Source organism: Brienomyrus brachyistius, chromosome 10, assembly GCF_023856365.1.
Source record: "Brienomyrus brachyistius isolate T26 chromosome 10, BBRACH_0.4, whole genome shotgun sequence".
Lineage (NCBI taxonomy): Eukaryota > Metazoa > Chordata > Actinopteri > Osteoglossiformes > Mormyridae > Brienomyrus > Brienomyrus brachyistius.
Window position 1 is genome coordinate 28265485 of NC_064542.1, and position 12665 is coordinate 28278149.

General features: G+C 46.8%; 1 protein-coding gene and 1 long non-coding RNA gene across 4 annotated transcripts; one reads left to right on the forward strand and one right to left on the reverse strand.

Annotated features, from left to right (window-relative positions):
• The first annotated feature begins 260 nt into the window (after positions 1–260).
• LOC125750969 (uncharacterized) lies at positions 261–1082 on the forward strand. Its single transcript, XR_007400469.1, has 3 exons — positions 261–466; positions 600–760; positions 856–1082. It is a non-coding gene; the product is annotated as an uncharacterized LOC125750969 (long non-coding RNA).
• Positions 1083–3826: 2744 nt separating this feature from the next.
• nkrf (NFKB repressing factor) lies at positions 3827–10173 on the reverse strand. 3 transcript variants are annotated; one of them, XM_049029151.1, is made up of 3 exons: positions 9858–10173; positions 6850–6974; positions 3827–6746 (listed from the first exon to the last, which is right to left on the reverse strand). In XM_049029151.1, the coding sequence occupies exons 2-3, from the start codon at positions 6956–6958 to the stop codon at positions 4570–4572; spliced, it is 2286 nt and encodes a 761-aa protein (XP_048885108.1). In that variant the 5' UTR covers positions 6959–6974; positions 9858–10173; the 3' UTR covers positions 3827–4569. The 3 variants fall into 3 exon arrangements, with proteins under 3 accessions (XP_048885108.1, XP_048885109.1, XP_048885110.1); XM_049029152.1 differs by lacking the exon at positions 9858–10173 and adding an exon at positions 9439–9793; XM_049029153.1 differs by lacking the exon at positions 9858–10173 and adding an exon at positions 9148–9388.
• Positions 10174–12665: the final 2492 nt, after the last annotated feature.

Here is a 12665-nt window from a genome sequence, read left to right on the forward strand (position 1 = left end):
CCCGGAAGCAATGGGCATGAGGCAGGGAACAACCCAGGATGGGGGGCCAGCCCATCGCTCACACTCACACACCTACGGGCAATTTAGCATCTCCAATCAGCCTCAGCATGTTTTTGGACCGTGGGGGGAAACCGGAGTACCCGACGACATGGGGAGAACATGCAAACTCCACACACATGTGACCCAGGCGGAGACTCGAACCCGGGTCCCAGAGGTATGAGGCGACAGTGCTAACCACTGCACCTCCGAAGTGATTCATTCATAAGTTACTCCAGAGACCCCCTCGGATCAGATGGTACGGTCATGCACCCCGGGTCGGAGCGGATGGTACAGCCCGGTCGTGGCTCGGCCGCCGGTAAAGCTGGCGGGTCGGGGTCTCCGCTGAACATCGTATATCCGGGTTCGGTGCCGTTATTTAAGCGCCAACCACTCCGACAAGGCAGCGCCCGATGAGAGACTTTAGACGGTAAGCTATGGGGCTGGAGAGGCTATGGCTAGCTGGCTGAAGCCGGTGGTTGGTGTGACGTGGTGTGACTGGTGAAGGGGGTTTGGGTGATCGTTCATGAGCTCTACTGTCCCATGAAAACGGCAAGCTGCAGGAGGACCTGCCAGCCGGGGTGAGTGGAGCTCCATCCGAGAACATCCATGCTGTGAGAGGCAATGATCTTCGGCTGAGAGTCGGGGCAAACCGAGCTGAGCCGAACCGTGATCGAGTCTTTGTGTCCGCACTTCGGCTCGTCTTACGTTTATGCTGTCAGGGGTGAGTAATGCACGATAGTGCAGCTGATTAACAGGTAAGTAGTTTTTGTGTGAGCGGTATCATAGGTCAGTGATGCTTTATTCTTGTTTTCACAGGGCTGAGGGAACACCTTTCGCAGATGGTGGGTTGAAATTGTAACTGCCTGCCCGATTTAATGTATCATTTATACACTATACAAAAAAAACACAATCTTGTCAGTGTCCACCCCTAATCCAATCAATGCATATCCTTCTGCTTTAATTGCTTGTGTGACTTTAGTGGCTTCAGTGAGAGTAGGACTGCTGAATCCAGGGCTTGTCCTGGAATGTCCTGCATCTGGGTCTTAAGTCTGGCCCCTACTCAGCCTAGGCCTTTATCCATGATAATACAATAAAATGTATGAAATGTTAGGGAAAGCTGAGGTTATTTTAACAGATCCTTGTGTTTAGCATAAATGTTAGCATTACGGTTAGGTTCACCCAGGCCTGTCTGCTGTCAGTACTTTCCTAGTGTGTTGGCAACTTACGGGGAACGTCCCACACTTTAGTAGCAGAGTGAAGTCACTGTTATGAAGTTCTGTCTGGCCCTTGTGACACCAGCACCCTGTGTTCCTCACGGCTGGAGGGGATAGTGCCCACCCCCCCCCTATGAAGGAAGTGTCTGTCATTCATGAGCGGTCCCATATCTTTCTGTAACCAAAGGAGAAGACAGCTGCTGACATCCGTTAAGGTGTCGATCCGGTTCTGTGTCACCGGGCTCGGAGGTGGTGCCAAAGAGCTCCGTCTACTTGCCAGTTGTCAGAATAAAGATCAAACAAAATCTCATTTCTAAGCCAGTTTCCCTCCAGCTAAATTTAATAAATTTGGAGTTAGAGAGCAGATGTTGTAACACGTTGTTTTGGTCTGAATTCTCGAATTTGAGAGACATTCAAGCTCATTATAGGATTTGCTCCATCCAAATGGTGAGGAGTCTGCATCCTGTGACTTATGGTTCCATGCAGTGTGACAATCCAAAGCTATCTTTAGATTACACTTACGCTGTTATTTAGCAGATACTTCATCCAAATCATTCCCCCTCAAGAAAGCAAGGAGCAGTTGGGGATAAAGGTTTTGTTCAAGGGCAGTGAAATCACTTCCGCTGATGCTGGGAATTGAACCAATGACCTTCCGATCAGTCCTAGTGTCCGAACCTGCTGAGTCACACAGCGCCCCCCTAGGTACTCTTGTATTGGGAATGTAAACCTGCAAAATGAGCTGTCCTCTTAACCATCGCTGTTTCAGCTTTTTTCCCAGTCTGTGCAGATGGCAGCATTGGCTTATATTCTTCAGAACCGCTGGAGTCCCACCTACGACGCGTCTTCGATCCTGACATCTATACAGGTGTCCACCACTCTGTCCCCCCAGGCTGGAAGCTGCGCTGATGGTCTCCCCCTTTCAATTTCATAATGGATACACAATATCCCTATTTCATACTCAACCCTAGCATTTCAAAAACATGATTTCTGCTTTTGTGTGAAATTCATGGCAGGTTTTGTCCCAGTGGGATTGTGATGCGAGGGACTGGGCCCTACAGGGCTAGGCTGTCCGCTCACTGCCTGATAAATTATTCAGCCAGGTGAGGCCAGAGGGCTGTTACAGCTGCTGCTTCCTTGCCCCTATCAGGTTCCTTTAGTATCAGCATTTTGCTTTCCTGCTTTTGCCCAAATCCATGCTTGTGTGCATATCTGAGAACACCAGCACCAGGAACTCCAAACGTACAGTAAAGCTTGTCATCTCTTTAGACCAGGGTTCCTCAGTTCCAGTCCTGGAGGGTCAGTCTGCAGACTTCCCTGCTCAAATTCACATGCTAAACCTGGCAATAAGCCAGTGAGCTGAATAAGGTGAGCAGGGATATCTGTAAGCTGTGTTGCAGACTGGCCTTCCAGGACCAGAATTGGGGATCCCTGCTTTAGGCAGTATTCCTCAACCCAGTCCTCAGAGACCTGCAGACAGTCCACATTTTTGTTCCCTCCCAGCTCCCAGCACACCTATATGGGGTATTTGGTGTTCTTGTTTGTTTGGTTCAGGTGTGCTGGGAGCTGGCCGGGAGCAGTAATGTGGACAGTCTGGAGGTCTCTGAGGACTGGGCTGAGAAATACTACCTTTAAGGGTAGTATTCATATCTTCCCGCTCCGCAGTGCCTGCGGAATGGGCCAGCCTAGGCAAGTCGTGCAGCTCGACTAGGAGAATAAGCTCGAGTACAAGAGGTGAGTTTCCGCCATCGTGGAGCAGACCTGGTGTGACTTCTAGCAGCTGGACCGCAGGAAGCACGGCATGATTTTCTCTGGGGAAAAAAAGTACATCGCAGTCTACAGATCTTTGCAGTCTACAATTCCACCCCCTCCAACCAACACCATGCTCCTGGCCCTGGACTGACCTCACTATCTGAATTTGCCCTGGAAGTTGGTAAAAATACCTCGATGTCCCAGTCACTTGAACTCCAGAGACTGTCAGACCTATTGGCCCCAGAAATTTATTTTGAGGGTTATACTTGCCCTGAATCCATGTTCAGTCACATATGAAATGCTGTGTCTTACTGAAAAAGTGACACTCTTCTCCCATTCTCTCTGCACTGGGTTAATAGTATTTAAAGTCTCAACATGTGCTGATATGGGTATATGCAATAAATCAGGGTTTTGGCTGACATGCTCAGCTGCACCCAGAGTCAAAGTCACTCTCATGCACTGTCGTGGGTCTGTGACTTTCTCCAGCAGTCAGTCTTTTCACCTGTCCTGTTCCATAACCTCCTACACATGACCTCTGTAGGATACTGAGATTTCACTGTTAAATGTATAACAAGCTTTAAACTTTTCTCGTAAATATATATATATAAAAAAAAAAAATCTGATATGGGGTTTGGGTGGTTGCAGCCGTGGTAGCAGGAAGCTACACTGCAAACAGAGGTCTCCATGCTATTCTTGATCAAAGCAGGCCGCCCCAAACGGGCACTGAAACGCCCCGAATGTATTAAGCCTGCAGCTTCACTCCGCAACAAACGCACATGCTGCCATCCTGGGTTCAGATGTGCAACACAGCAAAGGCATTCTGCTTCATCGCTTCAGTGATATATTTATTTGTTATTGATAGTTAATACAGCTGTAGAAACAGAGAAGGGTCGTCTGTATTTACCGAAACTAAACAAAACGGACAGTACAGCAGACCGGAATCGAAGTGGCCAGCTCACAGACAGCCTTGACTTTAACACAACTTTTACCTTCCACTTGTACAGAGAACATAAAACAGCAGAGAATGACGTTGCCATTTCACATGTCAGGTTATTCTCTTTTCCATCTTCGACATCAAGGTCCAAGCCCGGTTTTTAACTTGCCAATAACCAACGTGAGTTTCCCCCTACAGGGGATACCTATGTCATCAATGTTATCGGTTACTTTAATATGTGAAAGGTCAATGACTTCCAATGCAATTCACAGGGAAGCTGGTCTTGTAAAAGGTGGCTCGTGTGAGAAGACTAACCATAAAATTTCCACTTCATCTTCACACGAGAACAAAAGGGCAACAGCTACAGCAGGTTGAACTTTTACTAGTGGAATGACAGCTTTAGAGATGGATAGGAGAGCAGACCCATACAAAAATAAATACAAATTTGCCTCTGGTAAGCACATCACTCATTCTTCACTTCTGTAGGATGAGGAATACAGAACGGAGGGCGTTCCGAAAGTCACACACCTTCGGAATACGCCGTTAGTTTGTGTAAAGCGGAAATGTCTAGCCACGAGCTTCACAAAGAGTTTCCTGTAGCAGCCTTGTGCCACCCTAAAACGTTTTGGTAAGTCAATGAGAGGCCTGAGGTTTCACGAGCTCATAACGGCCAACCTGGCCCTCCTGTAGGAGCTGGTCGATCAGCTGGTCCTTGTGCACTTTACGGCTAACAATGAGGAAACGCTGGCGGCCCTGACCGTAGGACTTGCTGCGCAGGCCGTACTTCTGCGACACCTGATGGATCTGCTTGCGCTCATCATTATTGAGTTCTGTGGAGAAGCGCAGGTCGTCCTGCCGGTCCGAGCTGGCGTATTCACGGATGATGTCCTCGATGTCCTTCTTGCTAAGCTGATTGCCAGGTTTGTCTGCATCCAAGCCCAGCCCTTCCCTGGAGAACTGCTCTTTCACTCGGATCGGCTCTGCGATGCCCTCACCATCCCGGCCGAGCCCGCCACCCTTCCAGCCCATCTTGCGTAACATTTGGTTCCCAATGTTGTCCTCCTTGATCTCTTGCCGTGACATGTCTTCCCCAACCCGGGCAAGGATCTGGTTGCGGGAAATGACATCGACGTTGCCCTCCTTTCTCAGGTTGGACTTGACCACAGCCTGTGTCTGCCGTAAGGTGGCCAAGGCTTCCTCGGCTGCAATGTGCTTCACCGTCTTCTTTGGCCCTATCCCGGAAGCGACGTACTGGCCCTCCAGATACACATCACACTTCCAGCGGTGATCCGGCAGAACTGCAAACTTGTAGTCAGCTGCGACCTTGTTGAACTGGGCTGTGTCATTGATGATGCAGATGGCGTTATCCGAATTTTCCAGGATGACAAGCTCGCTTAAGTGCTTCTTGCGAGCGCCATAGCGGCCCCCTGGAGCTTCGTAGTGGTTTCCTCTAGAAAACTGCTGCTGCTGCTTGGCCGCTTGGTTCATACGCAGCTTCCGTAGGGCTTCTTCAGCTGCTGCGTGCTTGGAGGTCTTCTTGTTCCCATTGGCCTGAGCCACCAGCTCATCCTGGAGGTAGACACTGCACCTCCAAGTGCTGCTGTGATGCAGGAGATCGAACTTGTAGTCTATCTTCATTCGGTTGAAGGCGGCGGAGTTGTTGAGTATGCAGATGGCGTCGTGAGCGTTGTCCACAATCACAAACTCAGTCCAGTGTTTGCGCTTGTCGTGCTCGTACTGGCCCCTAGAGCTTGGTGGCGGCTTTTCCTCAGGATTGCGCAGTGCAGGCAGGAAGGAAGGTGTTGGGGAATGTACTTGGCATACCACCATGTCGTTAACATACGTGTGCCTGTAGCGGCGCTGGACCACCCGCACCTCCACAGGCTTCATAAAGAGCTTGACGGCCTGCTCAGACGCCCGGTCCCGAGCTCCGTTCTTACTGCCCGAGTAGCCAGTAGCCAGATACACACACTGACAACGCAATTCACAGGCATAGCCATCCGAGGGCACCTTGCGGTTCCTGGGTAGGTCCGCGGGTGGGATGTCCTTCAGGTTGACGTAGATGTACTCCGGGTTTGTCTTACAGGCCTGTATGCTGCGGCTGAGAATGAAGTTGTAGTTTGTCGTGTCTGGGCCATTCATGCATGAGGGGTCTTTAAAAGTGGCCATTAAAGCGGATGTCACCCTGGTGATGAGCCTCTGCTTCTCATCCAGTGTGGACTGGGTAATAGAGGCGAGATTACCAGAAATAGGCTGGGAAGATGAACTTCCATACACCCTGCTAATAGCCCGGCTAGACGAAGGCCTGTCCTGGTACCCAAAACCCTGCCGCCCAGAATCCCAGGTACCGGAACGAGGCCCCGTGTACTCATCAAACCTGTGTACCTGGGAGGGGTACCCAGACTGCCTGGCACCGGGCATCTCAGGCCGCCCCATGTAGTCCTGCTGCATACGGCTCATAAAGTTTGAGACGGACCCCCTGCTCCCGAAGCCCAGGCCGGTCGTGCCGCCAGCAACCAAGTCCCTGTTCCCCTGCTCAGGCCAGGAGTCGGGTGTGTAAGACACTGCTCTGCGGAAGGCAGGGTACGCAGCTGGTGACCCGTAGGGCCTGCCTCCGTGAAAACTGGAGTTGTTGGCATCCCTCTGCCTGGTGCCGTACGCCTCGCCTCTCCTGCGGTCCTTCTCGTTCTCCTTCTCGTCGGTGCTGCCAAACGTTCCTCCGCCCACGCCGCTGCTCACAAAGTGCACGGGCTCAAATCGTGGTCTGGGACCAAACTTGGACACAGGCATCTTCCTCACCGGCTCTTCCCCTGAAAGCGAGAGATCATAATTCAGAGTGACATCACCCCGGGATCGTGACCACAGCCGGAACAGTTAATAGGAGGAGGAGGAGGAGGAGGAGGCGGGACTCACTGCCATCTGATGTACCCGGCCTTTTTTTTGCTTCAGCTCCTGCAGCCAGCTGAGTAGAGGGCATCGCGCCAACATGAAGCCCATCTGCCATTGCCAGCACCTTCTGCATCAGTTGTGGGCCATACCTTCAGAGAAAGGGCTGCGCTTTAGTACAGACATCCACACGAATGTACTCTAGTCGTTTAAAAAGCTGTGTTCACCGTCCTGACAGGCAGGCATTACATTATAGTGACACTTACACACCTAAATATTTTTGCTGCTAGAGCCGGACGATATCAATGTTAAATCGTGCAAACGCAATAATGACCAGGGCTTCAGATGACGGGCAAAACAATTGCCTGGACACCAGCTTTTCAGTGCTATTTGGACATTTATTTACGCCCACAATTTGTTAAGCAGACTAGTAATACGGCTAAAATATTAACGAGCCATTTTATGACGCCCAAAAGTTGTTAATCAGTATAAATTCGGCATATCCTTCTGTTTAATAAATGTATCAGACTTTAAACTGACCCATCAACAACTTTTGCAGTCGCCTAGGACTGGGCAGTACCTCAAATTGTCACATATGGATATATTTTCACACGAGATATAGGACGACATAATACTGCTTATATCAATATGCCTTTTATTGTGCATTAAAATTAGAGGGTACCACTTTACAATAAGGCTATCCATATAAAGGGTTTATGAATGGTTTATAATCTTGCTTTTAATTAGGTTGTAACACTGTAAATTATTAATAGACAAGTTATAACTTTTCTTTTTACTAATGAGTTACTACCATTTACAAGTGGCAATAGGGAGCCTTCTTGTAAAGTGGTACCAATTAGGGTTAAGATTTTTTAATAGAATCCATTAGTATTCCATCCATGTTGAAAATAATGCAAGAGCGTAAGTCATGATGTTGTACAGACTCCCAGAATTCACAGCTAAAATCAAACCGTAAGCATCTTGTTTTCTTTCAGCTACCTCATGGTAAACCGCAATGGTCAGTAATCTTCGCCTGAGTAATACGTTAAACAAAAACGGCTCCTCGGTTTAGATCCTTCCACAAAGCAACATGAAACCTTAGACCGGCAGGAGAAACTTCACATGCCACTCGGAAGCTGTACAATTCTGATGAGCAGCATCCTGCCGGTCAGTGATGGGAGGTGAAAATATTCAGCTACAGCTACTAATCATGCATCCCTAGGCCTGTTATAATGCCATTTAGGTAACAGCATACCTCACTATGGACATCACCCATAATGAAATGACAATGAAATATAAGACTGTTCCCTACTTATCATGGGGCTGTAATTATCTAACAGTTATACAGTGATGTACAGGATCAATAATGGCAACAGGCTTTGAGTGCTATAAATGGTTTTCAATTGCAGCTTATGACCCTGGGTCCTAGTGACCGCATCTTCCCTGAAAATGAAGTTTAGACTTGGCAAACACACTTCTTAAAGGCTCACAACATCTAACCAACCACTGCATTAAACTGGCACTGCTGAGAGATGTTCATACCTCCAACAATGTTACAGAAATATCTATGTTTTCTAAATTGATGACAGCTACTATGTAAGACATGATCTATGAAAACTAAGCGCCATAGATCACCACAGAACTCCACCACTGCAACCTGCTTCAGAGCAGGCACCTTTCAGTGTTGTTTTCTGATCCATGCAGCGAAAGGAAACCTAAAATAATCTTTGAGGTCCGCTATGTATGGACTATCACTGGCATCACATTCAAATGATCCATGATTGGCTAGCAATGAGATCTGAGGGGGATAAGCATTAACCTGCGCTTGTGTACCACATGCTGCACTCCTCTCCGGTTCCTAAAGAAGGACAAACATTTTTCTGGTCATGCATTTTCACATTCTGAATAGGACAGCGTAGTAAAATCGTTCGGCTTTTTAAACGATGCCCGGCAACACGTGAAGTATATCTTATGCTTTAGAAGTTATTCTGCATATGCTGTCACACAGGGAAACTTGGAGTAATAGGCTACTTTCTACTTTTATTAAATTATGCACGAATACATTTTCTCGAGGACTCCAGTACGCCTGCATCTGGGCCTATGTTTATGTTATGGGGACCCAGAGTCTATGTTGGTTCTACTCACGCTGTCACTGGCTAAACACCTACCTTTAAAACACACGCACACTTCATTCTTATTTATGCCCAATGTGCTCCCTTATAACTACTTAGTTATTTAACAATCAATAATGTGCTCGATTAAAGCATCAACAATAACGTTAAGTCAGCCCAATAAATGTTTTCCAAGCCGCCGAACGGCACTCACCTGCAGCCACGCACATTTCACATCATCGAAAAGAACATATCTACGTTATTATTAATATAATTAATAAATACGCTTAATTATGAACGGCAAACAAACAGATTATTATCCTACGAGTCGCCGCGAAATGCTAAACGGCGCGGAGCATTGTGGGTATCAGCACCAAATGCGTCAAAACGGACATCATTTATCACTAAATTTACACCACATCTGACTTTTATGCTATGATTACACCGAATGCCCCGCTTTAAAACCCATGTTAAATCATGGGTTGCATTCAGCGCAGTTGGCTACCTCAATGGCCCGTCTGCCGGCCGCCATCACGGGCACGCGTTAAGGCTTTGTTTTCTGTTCCTTCTCAACGCACCGAAGCGACACGTTTGGAAGGAATCGTTGCCCGCGTCAAGAAAACTCCGCAATCCCCCGCATCCTAACGCGGTAGCACGCCGGACGCTCGGTTTGCCCGAGTGACGCAGTCTCCGCAGCCTCGGCTAGCAGGCTAGTCGGCTAACGGGCTAGCTGCCTGACAGGCTAACCGGCTTGCAAGCTAGGTGGGTAACAGGCTAGCATCACCGGCGCCGGAGCCGCGCCATGTTTAACGCGGCAGAACCTTCGGCAGGTCCACAGTGCGACCCTCGCGACTGGCTGCGGTTCTCCAGTCGCTGGCTGGGAGCTGCGTGGCTTTGGCTTGCCCGTGAGACGGCGGGACTTACCGTGGAGACGGACGGCCGCCGGGGAATGGCGGTTCAGCGGTTTGTGCGGTCCGTAGCGCCGCGATGTGCGGGGTCGCTGCGCCAGCAGGCTTAGTGAAACTGGCCCAAGCGCGCCGCCACCCGTCACGTCTGCGCCTCAGAAGCACCTCATGTCCGCTCGCTTCATTCTGGAAAGCCTAGCCGCGACCGGTAGTAGGAATTATAGTGAAGATAGCAGAGGTATCATAACAGGGACGATAGCGAGGGTCATATGAGGGATATCATAGAAGAGATTATAGGAGGGATTATAGCAAGGATGGTAGGAGGTGTATCATTCCAGGGGATGATTGGAGAGCTGTCATAGGAGGTATGCTTACAACGTGGATATTATGTATTAACAATTTAAAAATTAGGCTGAATTAAGATATGATGGAAGATAGTATGTATCTTGTTGCAAGCCACCACTGAAAATACATCGAACTACGTAGTACCCTGGTCCCTGCTTAATTTTTGTACAACCCACTTAATTTTGTAGTATTTAATTCTTATTCATTACTGGCTCGGAGTGTACATAAAAGTCCAAGGGCATGTAGTTCGAGACTTGATTATTTTTAAGTATTTTAACAGTGGCTAGTTCATATGTTTATGAGTACAAAAGTATTTGTTTTAATCATGGCATGAGTTTTTTTTTTGGAAAATATAAAACTATCCTGGTCCCATCTTGAAAATATCACCAGCCACAAGATGTTTTTTAGGAACCTGAAGGCTCTGGATGATAGTGGAGTACAACCGCCCGTTTCACTAATGGAAATTTGTTTTTTATATTAGAAAAAAAAAGATTATTATTATATCGGGTAGCAGCACTTTTTAACCAGAATATCTCCTAAAGAGATCTACTCACTGAGCTCCCTGCAAGGCAGTCACTGAATTGAAGATCTCTAATTGGCTGCAATGTAATGTTGATATTGAACTGCAAGGGGCACAGCACAGCACAGAAACTCAATCCAAAACAAACAGGACTCACACCCTGAACCTTGCTGGTAAAAGTGCTACTCATTGTACATCATGGTTTATGTAGTGTTTCATAATTACCATAATTTCACAAATCCTGTCTTTTGTGCTTAATGCCACAATTGAGGAACCATCTCCTTTGCTGGATTCTTGAACAAGTAGGTTTCATACGGATAAAAGAAGCTCACACCTTTGTATTTTTGGCAGTTTTATTGAAAATGTACACTACTGGCATCATACTTCAGTGTAATATTTCACGCTTTGTGGTTTGTTATATGCTTAGCAGCTGCAGGCTGTTGCTTACATGCTGTAACATCTAACATCACCACAAAGCTACACAAAAACGACGTCATTGGAATCAATAATCATTACAGGAGTCTCCACATCAAAAACCGTATTCATACACAAAATAGATCCATATTTGATACCAATATAAATCACTGTCAATTAAAAAGACTGGAAAATTGTTAATACCTTTGGCAAATAAAAGACAAAAGATGCTTGGAAGTCTGACTCAAAAGAAAAAGGTGATTCAGTCAAGACTTTAGCAGAGTTAAGACTGACATGTATTACAATGAACACAAGTAATTGGAAGACGTTAAGAAACAAAATAGGACCATATGGGGCCAACATGGCATTTGATAAAGTTTTGTTAATGACAACCCTAGAATGGGTAAAACATCATGAAAGAGGGGTAAAAGAGTCCACAGCAGCCAAAGGGATCTGCTTTAAGTCAACAAGGGACCCCATCACCACTGCAGGCTCAATAGAGGATCATGGTGTTGAATCTTTCTTTAACGGAAGTAACTTCAGACATTCCCACTGTAATGTATCTTACGGAGAAATTCAATGTTCTCTAGTCAAAATTAACCAGGTATGGCCCACATATGGTTGTGTTGAGTTAAACAGATGAAATAAAAAGTATTATTATTATGGTAAATAAAAGTAGAGGAGAAAAGTGGAGAGCTGTCTAGCCCTTGGGAAAGCTGCAATCTCCTCTTTCAGATGCGTTAAAAGAAACTGCAGACAAAGAGACGAAAAAGCAGGTTAATAGAATGGCATGAGCAGCCAGTTAGCACGACCATGCTTGGTGAGTTTAATGCAAGGGTCAAAGGTCAGAGATTACTCTAGGGAGTTTCAGTTTATGCTATTAATAAAAGTGGACAGTAATTATCTTATGTCTTGTTTATGTTTAATGTTTATCTATAAAATTCACAATCATGATTCTTCCCAGTAGTTTCTGAGAATGCTATTCAGCAACTTTTATTTTGAGAAAAAAAAAATATGAAACAGAATCCATGCTAGATAAGTTTTCCATCTTTACTGATCTGTAAAAACTGTCACACATGTATCTAAAAGGTTAAAGCTGCTACACATCAGTCCCCTTCTGAGGCAGGTTAGGTATTAAAATTACACCCATTAGCACGAGGATCCAAAGAAAATGGGGTTAATGTTGGCAACAAACAACACAGAACAATCAACAGGTACACGCCACGATTCTGTCAGCCACAAGTTAGAGAGTTATGGTTAATTCATGAAAGTACTGTGGGAAACAGTCAGAGCTTAGAGGAACAAAGAAGAAAGAAGCCATCATGGTGGCTAACAGAGAGCAGACAGCACAGCAGCACGGCAGATAAACAGAGTGGATGTGGGAAGACTAGCTTGTGTGCTGCACTTGGGTTCTGCTCTGCTTCACCCTGGCCTCAAGCCAAAAGCTGGTCCCAAAAGGCCAGCAGGGTGCAGTGTTGATCCCAGAAGGAAGGCAAGCACACTGATGGCTCTACACAGAAAATCCAGTGGTGGTCTCTTATTGGTTGC